At 35.3% G+C, this 15,802-nt stretch overlaps 1 protein-coding gene across 1 annotated transcript in view; it reads left to right on the top strand.

The window, feature by feature from the left end:
- Positions 1 to 15,802, top strand: part of PlexA (Plexin A) — a 56,461-nt gene that overhangs the window by 34,066 nt on the left and 6,593 nt on the right. Inside the window, exons 5-13 of the mRNA XM_008200845.2 lie at positions 664 to 764; positions 7,013 to 7,142; positions 7,196 to 7,358; positions 7,407 to 7,615; positions 9,941 to 10,274; positions 10,329 to 10,908; positions 12,916 to 13,201; positions 13,250 to 13,495; positions 13,553 to 14,596. Of these exons, the coding sequence (XP_008199067.1) occupies positions 664 to 764; positions 7,013 to 7,142; positions 7,196 to 7,358; positions 7,407 to 7,615; positions 9,941 to 10,274; positions 10,329 to 10,908; positions 12,916 to 13,201; positions 13,250 to 13,495; positions 13,553 to 14,596 (3,093 nt within the window). The remainder of the gene's footprint in view (positions 1 to 663; positions 765 to 7,012; positions 7,143 to 7,195; positions 7,359 to 7,406; positions 7,616 to 9,940; positions 10,275 to 10,328; positions 10,909 to 12,915; positions 13,202 to 13,249; positions 13,496 to 13,552; positions 14,597 to 15,802) is intronic.

The following is a 15,802-nucleotide window of genomic DNA, read 5'->3' as shown; positions in this document are numbered from 1 at the left end:
ATAATACCTTCGTAATAAGAACGAACAAAAGTAATTCCTTTTAAGATACTTTCGATATCGAACTGCTGTTGTACAATTGTTGACAAAATAACTGCGACACCAACCCTGGCTCGCAGTGATGCTTAATTGCTCGAGCTGGAACATTTTAAGCTACATGTGTCTTCGTATAAAACGACTCAAGTAGAATTTTTAAAAACGTGCCCAAACTTTTTATTCGCATTTAGATCTTGAATAAAATATGCACTCCTGTATCACCGTGAGCTAGATAGAATTGCAGACTCGTTTAAAATCGCGTTTTTATTTTATGCATTTAAAACGTCGACAGAAAATTCAACGAAATTCCTCACATCAAACTTTTACGGCTCCTTCTCGGCCAAAAAATGTTTTAATTTAGTTTTGTTCAAAAAATGGGAATTGTTTCAACACAATTATTTCAATCGAGAAATATGGCCTCGTGCTGCGGCTATAATTCGATATTATCTATCACTTCATGATTCAGCTTTATGAAATTTTATTTGTTTGCTCACCTGATTTATATGCCCGTAATATTATTATAATGGAATCGTCAATTCTTTGCTTTATTTTTAACGCTCCCAATAAATTTCTTTGCTCGGTGGTAATCGAGTGAAAATTCAATTTTTGAGTATTGATTGTTTGTTTTAGGTGTCGAAAGTAAAAGTGCAGGAATGCAGCGTGTACAGAAGTTGCTTGGAATGCCTCGGTGCGAAAGATCCATACTGTGGGTGGTGTTCGTTGGAAAACAAGTAAGTTGGCTTTTTTAACATCCAATGCAAATCTATTGTAATAAGGTAAAAAATTTTAATTGCAATTGCAATTTATTTGCATCGGTGCTGATATGTCCGAGAATAATCCATTCTCTTGCTATTTGAAGTGAAATATAAACCCACACAGACCTTGACATTCTAATAGTAAGGCCACAGGTAAACGGCATTCTTCTTCCGAAGAACAAACCAATTCTGTTTTCGACGTGTGTGTAAATTGGTCGAAAATAGTTTTTGCTGGCTTTCTTGCCGGATTATTTTCTAATTGTTATAAATTATACCGTAAAATCGCATTAGAAAGATTTAATATATCTCGAAGCGAACCGAGATCCAATTTAGGGCGTGTAGGAAACTTTCCGGGGGTAATTGAAAATTTTAATATTAACACTGAAATGAACTTTATACTAACTTTTTGGTTTATGGTTTCCGGCAAAATCATTTTTCGACTAGTTTTTATTTGTCGAATAAACAATGCGCTCAACTTTGATTCTTCTGCAATTTTATTATTAGCAACGTTGTTTGTGACGTTTCATGATAATGTATTGTAATAGGGGAATAAAGTTAGGCGAGGTAAATAGTGTCGGGAGCGCTGTGAAAAGTTTATGAATTATTTTGTGGCGGCTCCGCTTTAACAATTAGAGAATAGACAATCACTGTTCTAATTGTTCATCAAAAGCAGGCATTTCACTCCCGGTCGTATCCAGGTGCACTAATGGTAAAATCAATATTCCGTCAACGATCCACAATTTGTCAACCATTACATTACACTGCCATAAATATTAAATTATACATTAAGCCCCAATAGCTATCTATGGTGCTTATCTATAAAGCCAAGTCTGACGAAACTCTTTGTGCTTTAATAATTTCAATCATATCTCGAAGTACCCATAAAAATTTACGCAACTTTTTACAAATACTAAATCGTTCCGCGTTTCCCGCATAAAATAATCCTTTCGTGCCTCCAGATAAATTTTTTACAGCTCTTGATACTTTGTAACGACTCATTTTGATTTTTTTTACAACTCAACTAAAACACTCACAGCGACAGCTACATATGCATTAAAAATTAATCACTGCAACAAGTACACTGCTCCTGCTGTGGCGCCACTACAAAATAATACAAAACTTTTTGACATAATGCGACTTGCTCGAAATACCCATTACCCAAATAATTGCTGGAAAAACAGGTAATCTCATGCAAACCCACGATAAATTATCCTATTATTTCGGCGATTGCCATCTACACTTCTATCTCGGTTGTAATTACATTTGGTATGTACCGATGGAATAAACCTGCAACCTGCTGCAAGACAACCCAATTCACTACCGGAATACGTAATGCCAAAATTACGACACTACACTTGCCACAAAATGCACACATCCGCTCAGATGATCCACTTAAAATTCCAAAAGAAGTTTTTTGACCGGCCCGACTTCTGAAGCCGAATTATCGTATTGTGAACGCTGTTTATTTACTTATTCAATAAAAAGATTTTGGAATTAAAAAGTTACAAATTCGTGAAATGAATAAAAGCAATATAAAAGAATTATGAATACGAATGAAGCTGGTAAACATATTTAAGAAAATTGAAAAAGAATTTAGGATATGCCGAAATGTTGTGAAATTTTGCAATACCGAACAAAATCTTTCTGCGAAAAGACAATAGGTAAATAAATGTACTATCTTATCGGTTTATCACTAATAGTTGCACTTATTTTTCCTTGTTCTGCCTGCACTGTAATTAAGATAAAATTGTAATTTGCGAATTTCTTGGAAGTTAGAACGATTTTAATTTAAAATATGTAGTTTTGTGTTTCTTTAGAAATCCGCTTGGACTTTTTAATTAGTGATTTTTAATAAAAGGGCTTAGTTTTTGCTTGTTGTTTTTTGTATAAATAAAAGTCTAAATAAAAGTTTACAAAGGAAGGGTTGCGTTATTTACCCCTGGAGATATTTGCGCTGAAAAAATGCGCAAATGGGAATTAAAAATGTTCTTCCATGTGAAGTGAGAAGATAATAACAATAACAATTCTCATAAAGGCTTTTTAATATTTGTCTGAAGGAAATAAAAGTGTGAGTTGAGCAGTGAGAGAAATTAAGAGTTGATGTATGGAGTGAGATTCTGCGAATCGCGATGTCGGAGATAAGTCAAGGGCAGAGCGTCCAATGTCCATTATATTGCGTAATTCATAAAAATATGACAGCCTTATTTGTGGCTTGTGGGTGTTGAATTTTGAAACAATGAGCCATTTGAAAAGCGCCCACTAAACAGAAATCGCCGTTTTAATCGACCGCATCGACCAAATTTAGGAATTTGGTGAATTATAACAAACCGAAATCCACAAAATAATAATGTGTGAAGTATTCGAGTGTTATAAGCGCGCAACTCGGTTGTAAATTCAAATATAATTAAACGTTTATTTTCCACACAAAAAATAATTCAATTTGTAAACGCAACAATTCAGCCCCGAGATAGTAAAAAGAGCGGATTGCGTGCGATGAAGAGCAGCCCTACTAGGGCCATAAATATTTTTCGCCAAAATCAAATCCGGAACTTCGTTAATTATCTAAAATAAATAATAGGAAAATGTCACCGCAACTCGAATAAATTCCAACTCCAGGTCCATAAATTGTTTATATATGAGTCAGTCGAATTTATTTCACTTTTATTTGCAACTGGCCGTTAAAAGACGCTCGCGTTTGTTTGTTGTAATTCCAGTCTCTACTTGAAATTGGTACATTTTTCATCCAATATTAAAATGTCGTAAACTAAAACAGATGCTAAATTACTCGCAAAAAATGCACTTTTATGATTCGTTACAAACTAAAATGTTGGCGAAAAGTTTTGCAGCTTTTCAGATTAAAGTCACTTTAATTTTAAAATTGCTCCAGTAATATGCATGAAATTTTTTATTTGAAATTTACGATGCCAAAAGGAAAACCAGACAACGGCACTCATTCAACTCGTTTTACGCAGGCAAAATGAATCAAACGAAATGTCGGATCACAAATTTTTCCCCGATAGCTTTCTCTCAGCAGATAATTTTTTATACCTAATCTCGCCGTGATCACATTTTCCAAAAGGGATTTGTTGTCATAACACAGGCGATCCTCCTATTTTTTAAATTTAATTAAACTGGTAAACAAAATAGTCTTTCACTTGGCATAATTTATTTTTGAATAAGCCAGCTAACTCGCCACGGTATGAGTAATGCACGGGATGAGTCATTTTTGTTGCGATGAAGCCGAGATAGTGCAACAATAAAATAGTAAAAATTCAATTAATAAAGGAAGCCTCTCGTTATCTGCGAATGTAGGGTAGCTTTTTCTTTGAGAGTGACAGTGGAATATTAAAGTGACATGAAGGTATAAACGTGCACACTATCTTTGTCGGAAGTAATTTAAATTTTCGGAAATTACGTTTCTAATGCAACGCATCAACGCAAATGAGCTGGCTTCATTCATAACAGATGGAACAATAAATAAAGCTACCCTTCAAGTTCCAAACGCCCTTTGCAGATTACTATTAGTAATTAGCAGTAGTGACATGTTTTTTGGAATAGTTGGAACAAAAATGGCCGAAACAATGTAATAAGCGTGCCTAGAATTCCTCCAAATGAACGTAATTAAGTTTAGATATTGCCCGAAAATTCTTTGAAAAGTAGGGGGATGAAATTTGTTCAGCAATGAATTTAATGAAATTTATTAGGTAGTAAAGTGCTTCTAACAGCTATTCTAACATGTACCTACAATTTATTTCATTACCTACACCACCTGCTGTTTAACTAACAAACGCAAGATTTTTGTATTCTGTTTCGCGACAGTCCCGGCATCCCTAATTATCCATTATAACTTTTAATACCGATTCTTCAATAACTGTCCTGTACTTTTTGGCAATTAAAACTTCTAATTACATATTTTAAGACTTTTATTATCCAATTACTCAAGTGTAAAATTTTGTTTTACAACTTGGTAAATAAAAGTAACGAAGGAGTCTCCTAATTGCCGAACGTATCCCAAATTGATTAACTTTGTTTTATTCCCTTCTATTGGATTTTTAAGTTGGGGGCAAGACAATCCAGCTTCACTTTTACGAAAATCCGAAAATTAAAGCCGGGATTTGCCTGAAAAGTAAATTCAATTCGTTCAGGTGTTATTTTTGGTTAGGTTGATAGTTTACAATTTAGCCACGTTCTTTCGCTCGTACCCCTAGTTAATTATGTGGATTCCTTCATTCCACCACCTTCTGACATGCAATATCTGGCAAGTTTTCCCTTGGTCCATGCAAATCTATAAATTGCTCTTTGCCTCCAAATCTGCTTTTCACCTTCACTTCATTTTAAACATTAAAATTCATTCGCGTTATATCCAAAAAATTAAAGCCGCCGAGACTAGACTACACCGAGATTATTATTACAGCTAACGGTATCTTTAAGAATCTTGCTAAACCCTCCCACACCGAGAGCCCGGCATAACTCGCTTAATTAGCTCGATGGCTCTAATCGTTTTGACTCTTGTCAACTATTTTTATCGTTTTCTTAGTCCTACTTTAATTTCATTTTTTGATAGAGAGCTCTCCCCAGAGGTTACCGACTCTAGTTCATAATTAGTTTTGTTCCCCTTCAAAACAACTCGCTTTTGGTTTCAAATCGATATCTTAGGTGGTTTATTAGTTTTGCAGCTCAACTGCAATTCCTCCACTTTTATTCAATAGAATTAAAGGCGCAGCCACCGACTACCCCTCCGACAAAGTTCCCGGTACAAGGACCGGGAAATTCGACAGGATTCGCAGAAACCAAAGCCCAAGATAAATGTGCTCGTAATTAGATATTTATCCCAAGACGATTCAAACTGAATTCCAAGATTCGAAAAGACTCCTCGCGGTTTCTGCACTGGACTTGCAGCTTGCAGCACCACCTGCTTCTTTCAAAATTTTTCCCACCTACCTAACGCTAAACTAACCTGTTATTGCTTAAGAAACTTTTCAAGCCAATCGTAAAGAGATCAGATGACAACAGTTTTTACACTAATTTATTAAGTTTAATTAAAAACTCTTAGAGAAGCCATTGAAGAAGTCACACATTCTTGAAAACAGACCACAAAGAAAGTAGAAAACGTTCAAAATTTGCAATGTGAATCGTAATTAACTCAGTCCAAACATTTCTTGAAAAATACTTTCAAATGATTTTTTCTAATGGCAATTATTTCAGTCGGATGAACCGAATGGTTTAATTGTAATTAGAATTTAGCTTTTTTTTAACAAATATGCGAATTATCGGAAACAATATTTTTGTATAAGTATAAAATGTGAAATGCCAAAATAAGACTATTTAAACTATTCCCAGATGGTTTGGCTCGTTTCTAGCGAGAAATCGACGAAAATTATGTATTTAAACGGTGCCAAAGTAAGGCGATTTGAGGTATTTCCAGGATATTTGGCTCGTTTTAAGGTGAGGGATCGGTAAAATTAATTTATTTCAACGAGTGCGAAAATAAGACCATTTAAGTAATTAAAATGTGGTTTAATAAAACAGGTTCTAAATTAGCGCGATTTTTGGTATTCTTAAGCGATTTGGGTTGTTTTTCAGCGAGGAATCACTTTATTTGTGCCAAAATAAGCCCAATTTTTTTCAACATCACATGGCAAATTTTAGCAAGTTAAACTATTTTCGAGCGGTTTGGTTCATTTTCAAAGACGGAATCAGGCCAAAATAGGACGATTTCAACTATTCCTAGCCGATTTGGCTCGCTTTTAAGGAATTGATGAATTTTAATCAAGTAGGGCGATTGAGGTATTTCCAGGAAAAATTCAACTTGTTTAAACGGTTTGAGGTAATTTGCCATTGCCATTTTCATTTCAAGTGTGTTTGGCGAATGTGGGATAATATTTTTTATAAATGATTAAATTGTTGATTCAGTGTGAGTATTTTCGTGTCAAGTTGGTACAGCTTTGAATAAAAATAGGTAACGGGCAATAAAGTCCCGTGTTGGTTTTATTGCGAATCAATAAATATATTTTTCGTGTCCCGAGTGTGCGGGTATGATATTTGACTGAATCGTGATTAAAAACTCTTTTAATTTATTTGAAGCCATATTTTTCATTTCATTTTAAGCCAGTTGGAAACTTTTTTGATTACAAGTAATTCCATCATAGCAAAAGTTTTAATAAATATAATTAGTTTTCCCCAATAAACTTGTTAAAAAACTCAACTTTATCATAATGTTTTAGGTGTAGCCTCCGCTCCGACTGTCAAGACGCTGCCAAAGATCCTTTATATTGGATTAGCTATAAGAGCGGAAGGTGTACAACAATAACTTCCGTTATACCGAATCAACTCCAAAGAACCACCGCTCGAACGGTAGCAAATCCCTCACACTTAATTTCCCATCAATGTAACCCCCGATTTTTCAGCTGGACCTCATCATTGACAATTTACCGAGTCTAAGCGGCCATTTCTTATGTGCGTTCACTGTTCTTGATAAACCATTAATAACAAACGCTACGAGGAAGGGATCCGGAGTTAATTGCACCACACCAAGGACCGATCTCCTCCCGTCAATTCCTCCCGGCCAACGTAAGTCCCATTCGGTCTTATCACCCAATATTGACACACACCTTTCAGATCACTTTACTGCCAAACTATCAGTCCGAATGACATCCGGACCGGATTTTGTCGCAACAAATTTCACATTCTTCGATTGCAACACGTATAGTTCCTGTACGCAATGCGTATCTTCCTCCTTTCCCTGCGACTGGTGCGTCGACGGACACAGATGCACCCACGATACGGCGGAAAATTGCCGGAACGACATCCTCGTAACAGGTGTTAGCGTAAGTAAACAATTACCACCCTCACATCGCGAATGCAACACTTGCGCAAAAATTTTAAGAGCTCACAAAATAATTGTCTTATTTTTTTAATTGTTATTTTTCCGATTCTTATCGAGATTTTTTGGTCGATTACTTATTTACCTTTTTAAACTTGATTTAAGAAAGTTTTCATAGAAGTTGATATGTTTCATCCTGGGATAAGTTATCACGTGCATTTTTTAGATCTGATGATAGTTATATAAAGCCGAAACAGCTCTAATCAATTTTGATTAAAATTTTAAGTTTTCTATGTTCCTAATAAGACCGTTAGAAATGCAAAAAAGTACAATTGAACTTATTTTGATTTTTTCTATGTTTGCCGGTATTATGAATGAAGCCTTGGTTAAAATTTAATTATTCATAATACAATAATCACTTGTTCATTTTATTTGTATATTTTTTTTTGAAGAAGTCTAGACAAGTCGTTTTCTAACTCCACCTATACAAAATTATCTATAGATTTTAAATCTGGTGTTGTTTTTAACTTTTTTTAATTGAATTTTTTAAAATCCAAACATAATTGCCCATATATTTTTTTGAAGAAGGAGAAGTTTAAACACGATTTTTATTTTTTTATGTAAAATTGATAGTTTTGGAGATATCAGTGTGAGACTGTTTTTCAAATTTGTTCATTTTTATTTATTATTATTTTTTTTTAAGAAGAAGAAGTGTAAAATAGTTGATTTCCATCTTTTCTTATGCAAAATTGCCTGAGGATTATAAATCTTGTATTACTTCATCTACGACCAACAGTTTTTGAGGTATCAGTCAAAGATGAAACATTGGTTAGATTTTAATTTTTCGAATTCCAATCGTTTGTTCATAATTTTTTTTTTTTTGAAGAAAGTGAAGTCTTTTCAAGTCGACTTATAATGCCTCATACAAAATTGTCTGAGGATTCTAAATCTTGTCTTGTTTTTGACCTAGGTCCAACAGTTTTTGAGATATTAGTCAAAGATGAAACATTGGTTAAAATTAATTTTTTCATAATCCAAACATTTGTTCTCTTTTTTTGAAGAAGGAGAAGTTTAAATAACTTGGTTTTAACTTTTTTTTATGCTAAATTGTCTGAAGATTCCAAATCACGTCTACTTTCTCATCTACGATTGATAGTTTTGGAGACATCAGCCGAAGTTTGAGACATTGTTTAAAAAAATTATTTTTCAAAATCAAAATACTTGATCATTTTTTTGGAAGAAAAGTCTTAACTAATCAATTTTTAAATTTCTTATACAAAATAGTGTGGAGATTCTAAATTTGGTCTTGTTTCTTTCCTACGACCAGCAGTTTTTGAGAAATTAGTCAAAAATTTAAATTTAATTTTTCAAAATCTAAACACTTGTCCATTTTTTTGAAGAAAGAGAAAATTAAACAACTCGATTTTAACTTTTCTTATGTAAAATTGATAGTTTTGGAAATATCAGCCAAAGTTTGAGGCATTGTTTCACATTTAATGTACATTTGTTCAATTTTTTTTTTTTGAAGAAGAAAGAAGTCTAAAATACTCGATTTTCAACTTTTCTTATACAAAATAGTCTGAGGATTCTAAATCTGGTCATGTTTCTTACCTACGATCAACAATTTTTGCGAAATCAGTCAAAACAATAGTCTAAAATTTAATTTTACAAAATTTTAACGCTTGTCCATTTTTTATTTTTTTTAAGAAAGAAAAGATTAAACAATTCAATTTTTTTAACTTTTCTAATGCAAAGTTTTTTAAGGATTATAAATCTCATCTTACTTCTTATCTACGACCAACAGTTTTTGAGATATCAGTCAAAGATTGTCAATTGTCAATTGTCTCCTTTTTTGAAGAAGGAGAAGAGTAAACAACTCGAATTTAACTTTTCTTAGGCACAATTGTCTTAAGATTTCAAATCAGTTCTATTTTCGTATTTACAACTGATAGCTTTGGAGATTTCATCCAAAGTTTGAGACATCAAAATCCAAACACTTGATCATTTATTTTTATTTTTATTTTTTTTGAAGAATAAGTCTTAAATGTCGATTTCCAACTTTACTTATGCCAAATAGCCTGAGGATTTTAAATCTGGTCATGTTTCTTACCTACGACTAACAGTTTTTGAGAAATCTGTCAAATAAATTGGCTAAAATTTAATTTTACAAAATCTAAACGCTTGTCTATTTTTTCTAAGAAAGAGATGATTAAACGACTCAATTTTTTTAACTTTTCTAATGCAAAGTTAAGTTATTCATTTTTGCATCTTTTGTCTTCTCTTAAAATTTTTGCGTGTGATTATTCTGATTGTGTAAATGTGTGAACAGCGTGCCGGCCCAAGCTACCGGTCCGGGCCGGCGTTTTGTCCCACGATCAACGCAACGGTGGGTAATTCCCCGGAAATCCTCGTGGCTTCAGGAATAAAAAAAGCAATCAAAGTCAAAGTGCATATCATCGGTCAATTCATAGTCCAAACGCGTTTTGTTTGCCAATTTAACATCGAGGGGCGCGTCACTAGTGTGAACGCACAATTGCTGGGCGATACGATTTATTGCGACCCGATGGAGTTTTCGTACACCTCGCGCGCCCCCAACATCACGGCCACCTTCGCCGTGATCTGGGGCGGCTCCAAGCCGCTCGACAACCCCGACAACATCCACAGTGAGTCGCCTTCTTCCAGCGGCCCACACCCCCGTTAACCGCGTCATTTTTCAGTTGTTATCTACCGATGCCGCGACATGGCCGATAACTGCGGCATGTGCCTGGCTTTGGCGAAAAAATACGACTGCGGCTGGTGCCAGAGCTCCGATCGGTGCGAAGTCAAGGATCAGTGCGAGAGAGGCACCGCGGTGTGGCTCAACCGGAGCCAGACATGCCCTAACCCGGAGGTGATCTCCTTCAGCCCGGAGTTAGGGCCGTGGGAAGGCGGCACCAATATCACGATCCAGGGGATCAACCTCGGGAAAACCTTCCAGGATATTTACACCGGAGTCATGATCGCGGGAATCAATTGCCAGCCGTACGAACATCTCTACATCAAAACGAAGCAAATCGTGTGCAAAGTCGACGGGCCCGGAATTAATGAAGCGCGACACGGACCCGTGCTGGTCCGGGTGGAGGACTACAGGGGCGAATCCAAAACACATTTTAATTTCGTCGATCCGGTCATCACCGGAATCGCGCCCAAGTACGGGCCCAGGTCCGGGGGGACCATGCTCCAAATCACCGGGAAGTACATGAACGCCGGGAGCAATATCCAGGCGTTCCTCGACGACTTGCCTTGTCGGATACTTTCGTAAGTACAAAATGAATAAAAAACAACTCAATCTAAAGCCTTCCGCTTGATTAACCAATTACAGGAGAATTTTTGATGCAGTCTTCCCAATTACAAGACTAGTCTGCGGAACATTATTTCAAATTAAAAAAGACCTAAACTGAACGACAAAAATTGAACCTTTTTCGTTGACCGTTTGTTAATGTCAATACCAATGAATAATTTTGTTTTTGTGGACTTCTTGTGATTTCGACATTTAAAAAACGTTTTGAATTTATGTACATAAACGGCCATTGAGTGGCTTCTGACCCGTTCTTGGACACAATAATTTACACAAAAATACCATCGGCACTTAAAAAAATCCAAAAATTACCCTAAACTGATTTCGACCAAAGTTCCACCGTTTCTGATGCATTTCGTTCCCAGCAAATTTTAACGGTACATGATTACACGAAAAAAGTGAAATTGGTGTAAATCTGGTATTCATTTCCTTTCAGATTATTATTGTGTAATGTATAAAAAATTGTTGTCTATATTTCTTTATTTTTTTATTGATGTTACGTTTTCTTTTTAAAATCTTGTTTCTGGTCCACAAAAATAGGTATGCCAGTCAAGATCGGTTATAAATAGTCATTCGGGCGATTTTTTTTACACTTTCTTCGATAAAATCTCGCGAAATAAGTAAGTTTCTGGCGCAAAACAATCCAAACTGCGCGAAAATGTTTGAAATACCGTAACTTGCTCGTAATCAGCGAGTTGTGACTGGTTCCGAAGAAACCTTGAAATCCGAAGAAAATACAGTGGAGCCTGGTTATAACGAATCCAGCCATAACGTACTATTTTTCAAGCACCAAAAATTTTTTCATAAGCTGAACATATTTTTTACCGGTTATAACGAACTAAAATGTGATGCAATGTTCTGTTTATAACGAACTTTACACCGAATTTTGAAAAATATGTTGGGGTTGATAATATAATAATAAAGCAGCAAGAGAAGTGTTAACTTATAAACAGATTATTGAATTTATAAACAGATTATTGAATTACTAACTGAAAACATTTCAACCGGTAAAAAGGTGTCTTTAACCTATAATTTCAATGAATTTTACATTTGTGCAAATATTTTATGACAGTAGAGCTCACAAAATTCAAAATAAATCAACTTGCTTTATCGGAAATTTTACTACTTTTTGAGTTCTCTACTGAGTTTACTACTTTAGCGTCTAAAAATTCGTCAAAAAACGTAATATAAACTAGGTTCGAGTCGTTTGAGTACTTTTTCTAAAGTTTACATGACTAATAGGCAGTGATTTGAGAAAATGAAATTCGCTAAAAAAAATCGATGCAAAATTTTTTACATTTTTATATTTTTTTATGGCAGGACTTGTTTTTCTGTGGCTGTTTCCGCTAATTTTAACTCAGTGTAATAGATTTTGAAGAATTAAGTCCAGGAATCAGATTTGTTTAAAAAATTACTTTATTTTTATTTTTTTAAATGTTGTTGTTGCCAAATATATTCACCGACCAAACCTTTTTATATCTCAGAAACTATAAATATTCGGATAAAGCAAGTTGAGTTATTTTTCACTTTTGAGCTCTACTATTACCCCTTAACAATATTTGCACAACTATATAATTCACATAATATACATACTACTGTTTCGCCGTGGATCCAAGTTTTTTTTTACAATAGATATTTATTGATTTTGTCTCTTTTATATGTAAAATAAAAATAACAGCCAAAAAGGCATTTTTTTATTTTAATTTTCTGATTTCGTAATAACCGGACACCACTGTACTGCGAAATAAAACTGCGGGCCGCCAGTTGGCCAGCGCTGAATAAACCTTGGTAATGACCGAATACAAAGATTAAAAAAATAATAATGCATACCCACTTTGTAAATACATTTATTTTGTGTTATTTTCAGTTTCGTTAAAAGAATAATACATACACCGCTTTTGTTGAATTGGTGCTTTGATTTCAATGTATAATTTAACACGGTGAAAAATTGTTTTCTGCTGTTCCAGGACCGACCAAAACCAAGCCCTGTGCATTACCAGTGCGAGTGATAAGACCGGTCCGAAAAAATTGCGTATGAAATTCGATAAAGGCGATCGGTATTTCGAGAAAGAATATTTCGAGTACGTGGAAGATCCGATTATAGAATCGGCGGAATCGGGAGTTGCTAGTCAGATTAAGGTTCCTAAAGGCATACCAGCTGGAGGCATTAAGATTTCAGTTACCGGAAAAAATCTCGCGTACATACAAAAGCCACAAATGTATGTTTACTACGAGCAAAAAATGTTCATTAGCGTAAGTTGCTCGTAAATTATTGGGAAAATTCCTGACGGTATTTTTCAGGAATGTACGGTGCAGAGTAATACTAGTATGACATGTAGTAGTCCAGTTATAGAAGCAGACGAGTCAAAATTAGACGCGGATAATCCCTTGAAATTAGAGTATGGATTTAGGATGGACAATGTTTCCGGAGTGCAGAATCTCACGCTGAATAAAGATTTCTCACCTTTCTTGCTGTTCCCAAATCCCGTCTTTATTCCCTTCGATAAAGAAGTGAAATACTACAAGTCGGAGTATCTCAATATCAACGTAAGTTCTCCAGTGGAATAAAGTAATACCCACATTACGTTTTTTATCAAAATTTAGGGCCAGAATATAGACCGTGCGTGTCAAGAGTCGGACGTTGAGGTCCGAATTGGGAATAGTTTCTGCAACGTAACTTCTCTCTCCCGACAACAGCTAACATGTCGCCCACCCGAAACCCAACCTCCGGCCCTCAACAGCGAAGGCCAACCCAACGGTGAAGCCTTACCTGAGGTTACAGTGATAGTGGGTGGATCATTACGTTTTAACATCGGTCATTTGTCATACTCACCCGCTCAAGGTCTCAACGGTCCTATTTCCAAACCCACGATGATTGTAGGCATTGCAATCGTCGTTGTCATTCTCGTAATATTCAGCGGTTTCTTAATCGCCTATCGGCGAAAGTCAACCGAAAGTAACCGGGTTCTGAAAAATATGCAAGAACAGATGGACATCCTCGAATTACGAGTGGCCGCCGAGTGTAAGGAGGCCTTCGCCGAACTGCAGACCGAAATGACTGACCTGACCGGAGACCTGACTTCCGGCGGTATTCCATTTTTGGACTACCGGACTTACGCTATGAAGATCCTGTTCCCGAACGTGGACGACCACGCTGTCCTGCAGTGGGAACGGCCCGAGCTCATCCGAAAAGAGAAGGGACTACGCTGTTTCGGCCAATTAATTATGAACAAAACCTTCCTCCTGCTCTTCATTCGTACGCTAGAAAGCAACCGATATTTCTCGATGCGAGATAAAGTGAACGTGGCGTCGCTCATCATGGTGACGCTCCAAAGCAAGATGGAGTATTGCACCGACATCTTGAAGACGCTCCTTGCCGAACTGATCGAGAAGTGCATGGAGGGGAAAAGCCACCCGAAGTTGCTGCTAAGACGTACGGAAAGTGTCGCCGAGAAAATGCTAAGTGCGTGGTTTACATTCCTGTTGTACAAGTTCTTGCGTGAGTGTGCCGGGGAGCCGCTGTTCATGTTGTTCCGAGCGGTGAAGCAGCAAGTGGATAAGGGGCCCGTCGATGCTATCACTTCCGAAGCGAGATACTCACTCAGCGAAGAGAAACTCATCAGACAATCAATAGATTTTAAGCCTATGGTAGGTCAAAGCGCGACCAATTGACAGGTCTTGAAACGCATGTTTAAAAAGTGAATTGTTTCTCAAAAATATTCGCTTCCACATTATTTTCTTATTTTTTCCTTTTCAAGTCTAAGAACTATTATTAATTGTTCCTCTCTGAAGCAAACGCTCTAACAAGTGGATGTTGCAGTTTTATTTATTTCATATTAAAGGAGACTCCTCTCTTCCTGTTGAATAGGAGCTAACTTCTCCAATCTCTTACTTTTTATAATAGTAACAATAATGTTTATCCATTTAATATAATAAAAACTATTACAAAAGTATACTTAGTTACACTAAATAAGTAAAAAAAATATGTGGCAGTATATAACAAAATACGTTCCATGGAGTAAGGAACATATAATGAATAAAATAGAACATAATAAAAACCTTATGGTGTTGAACATGTTAAAAACGTAATTACACTTAAAAAATACAGCTACAAATATAAAATATTAAATCTAACCAAAATAAATTTAAACAGTATATCATATGATTGATTCTTGGTAAAACTCGTTTAGTGTATAAACAAATATAACTTTAGATTTTGTTTAAACTTTTTCAAGCAGTACAAAAATGACTTGACTTTTGGAAGATGGTTAAAAATTTTAATAATTTCGTTTTTTGATCTTTTTTGAAAAAGCTGATTTTTAAATTTTGGATTCTTTTTAATAAATAATGCACATTTGAGGATGTGTATTGTCACAGTTAAGATGTTGTATTTTTTAAATAGTGGCCTGCAGGATGTTTGCGAGCTTTGAAAATTGTTCTTAAACATTTTTTCTGTAACACAACATTATCCTATTAATTTCTGTGGCGTTTTCCCAAAATATAATGCCGTATTTGATGGTAGAATTTACGTAAGCATGATACGTAAACCAAAGGAGATACAAAACAAAAACATTTATATAATCACGTACGAATTATAAGAACTCATCTATTCTAAACTAAACTAAAAGACCTTTTCAGATAGAATTTTTTTTCAAGTTTTTTTGAAATAAATACGTTTGTATATGATTTTAAAGATGAAGGTAGTGCATTGTATAATTTACATTCTTTAAAGTAAATAATTTTTTGATGAAGAGATGTTCATAAATTTTGTATTATAATCATGTCTCAGTTTCTAAACAGGGCCGTCTCTAATCTTACTTACGGGCGCCGGAGTGCAAAGTTCTGAGTGCCGCC

The sequence above is a fragment of the Tribolium castaneum genome, chromosome 10 (assembly GCF_031307605.1).
Source record: "Tribolium castaneum strain GA2 chromosome 10, icTriCast1.1, whole genome shotgun sequence".
Lineage (NCBI taxonomy): Eukaryota > Metazoa > Arthropoda > Insecta > Coleoptera > Tenebrionidae > Tribolium > Tribolium castaneum.
The sequence above is the reverse complement of the archived record's forward strand: the minus strand, read 5'-3'. Positions and strand labels throughout refer to the sequence as shown.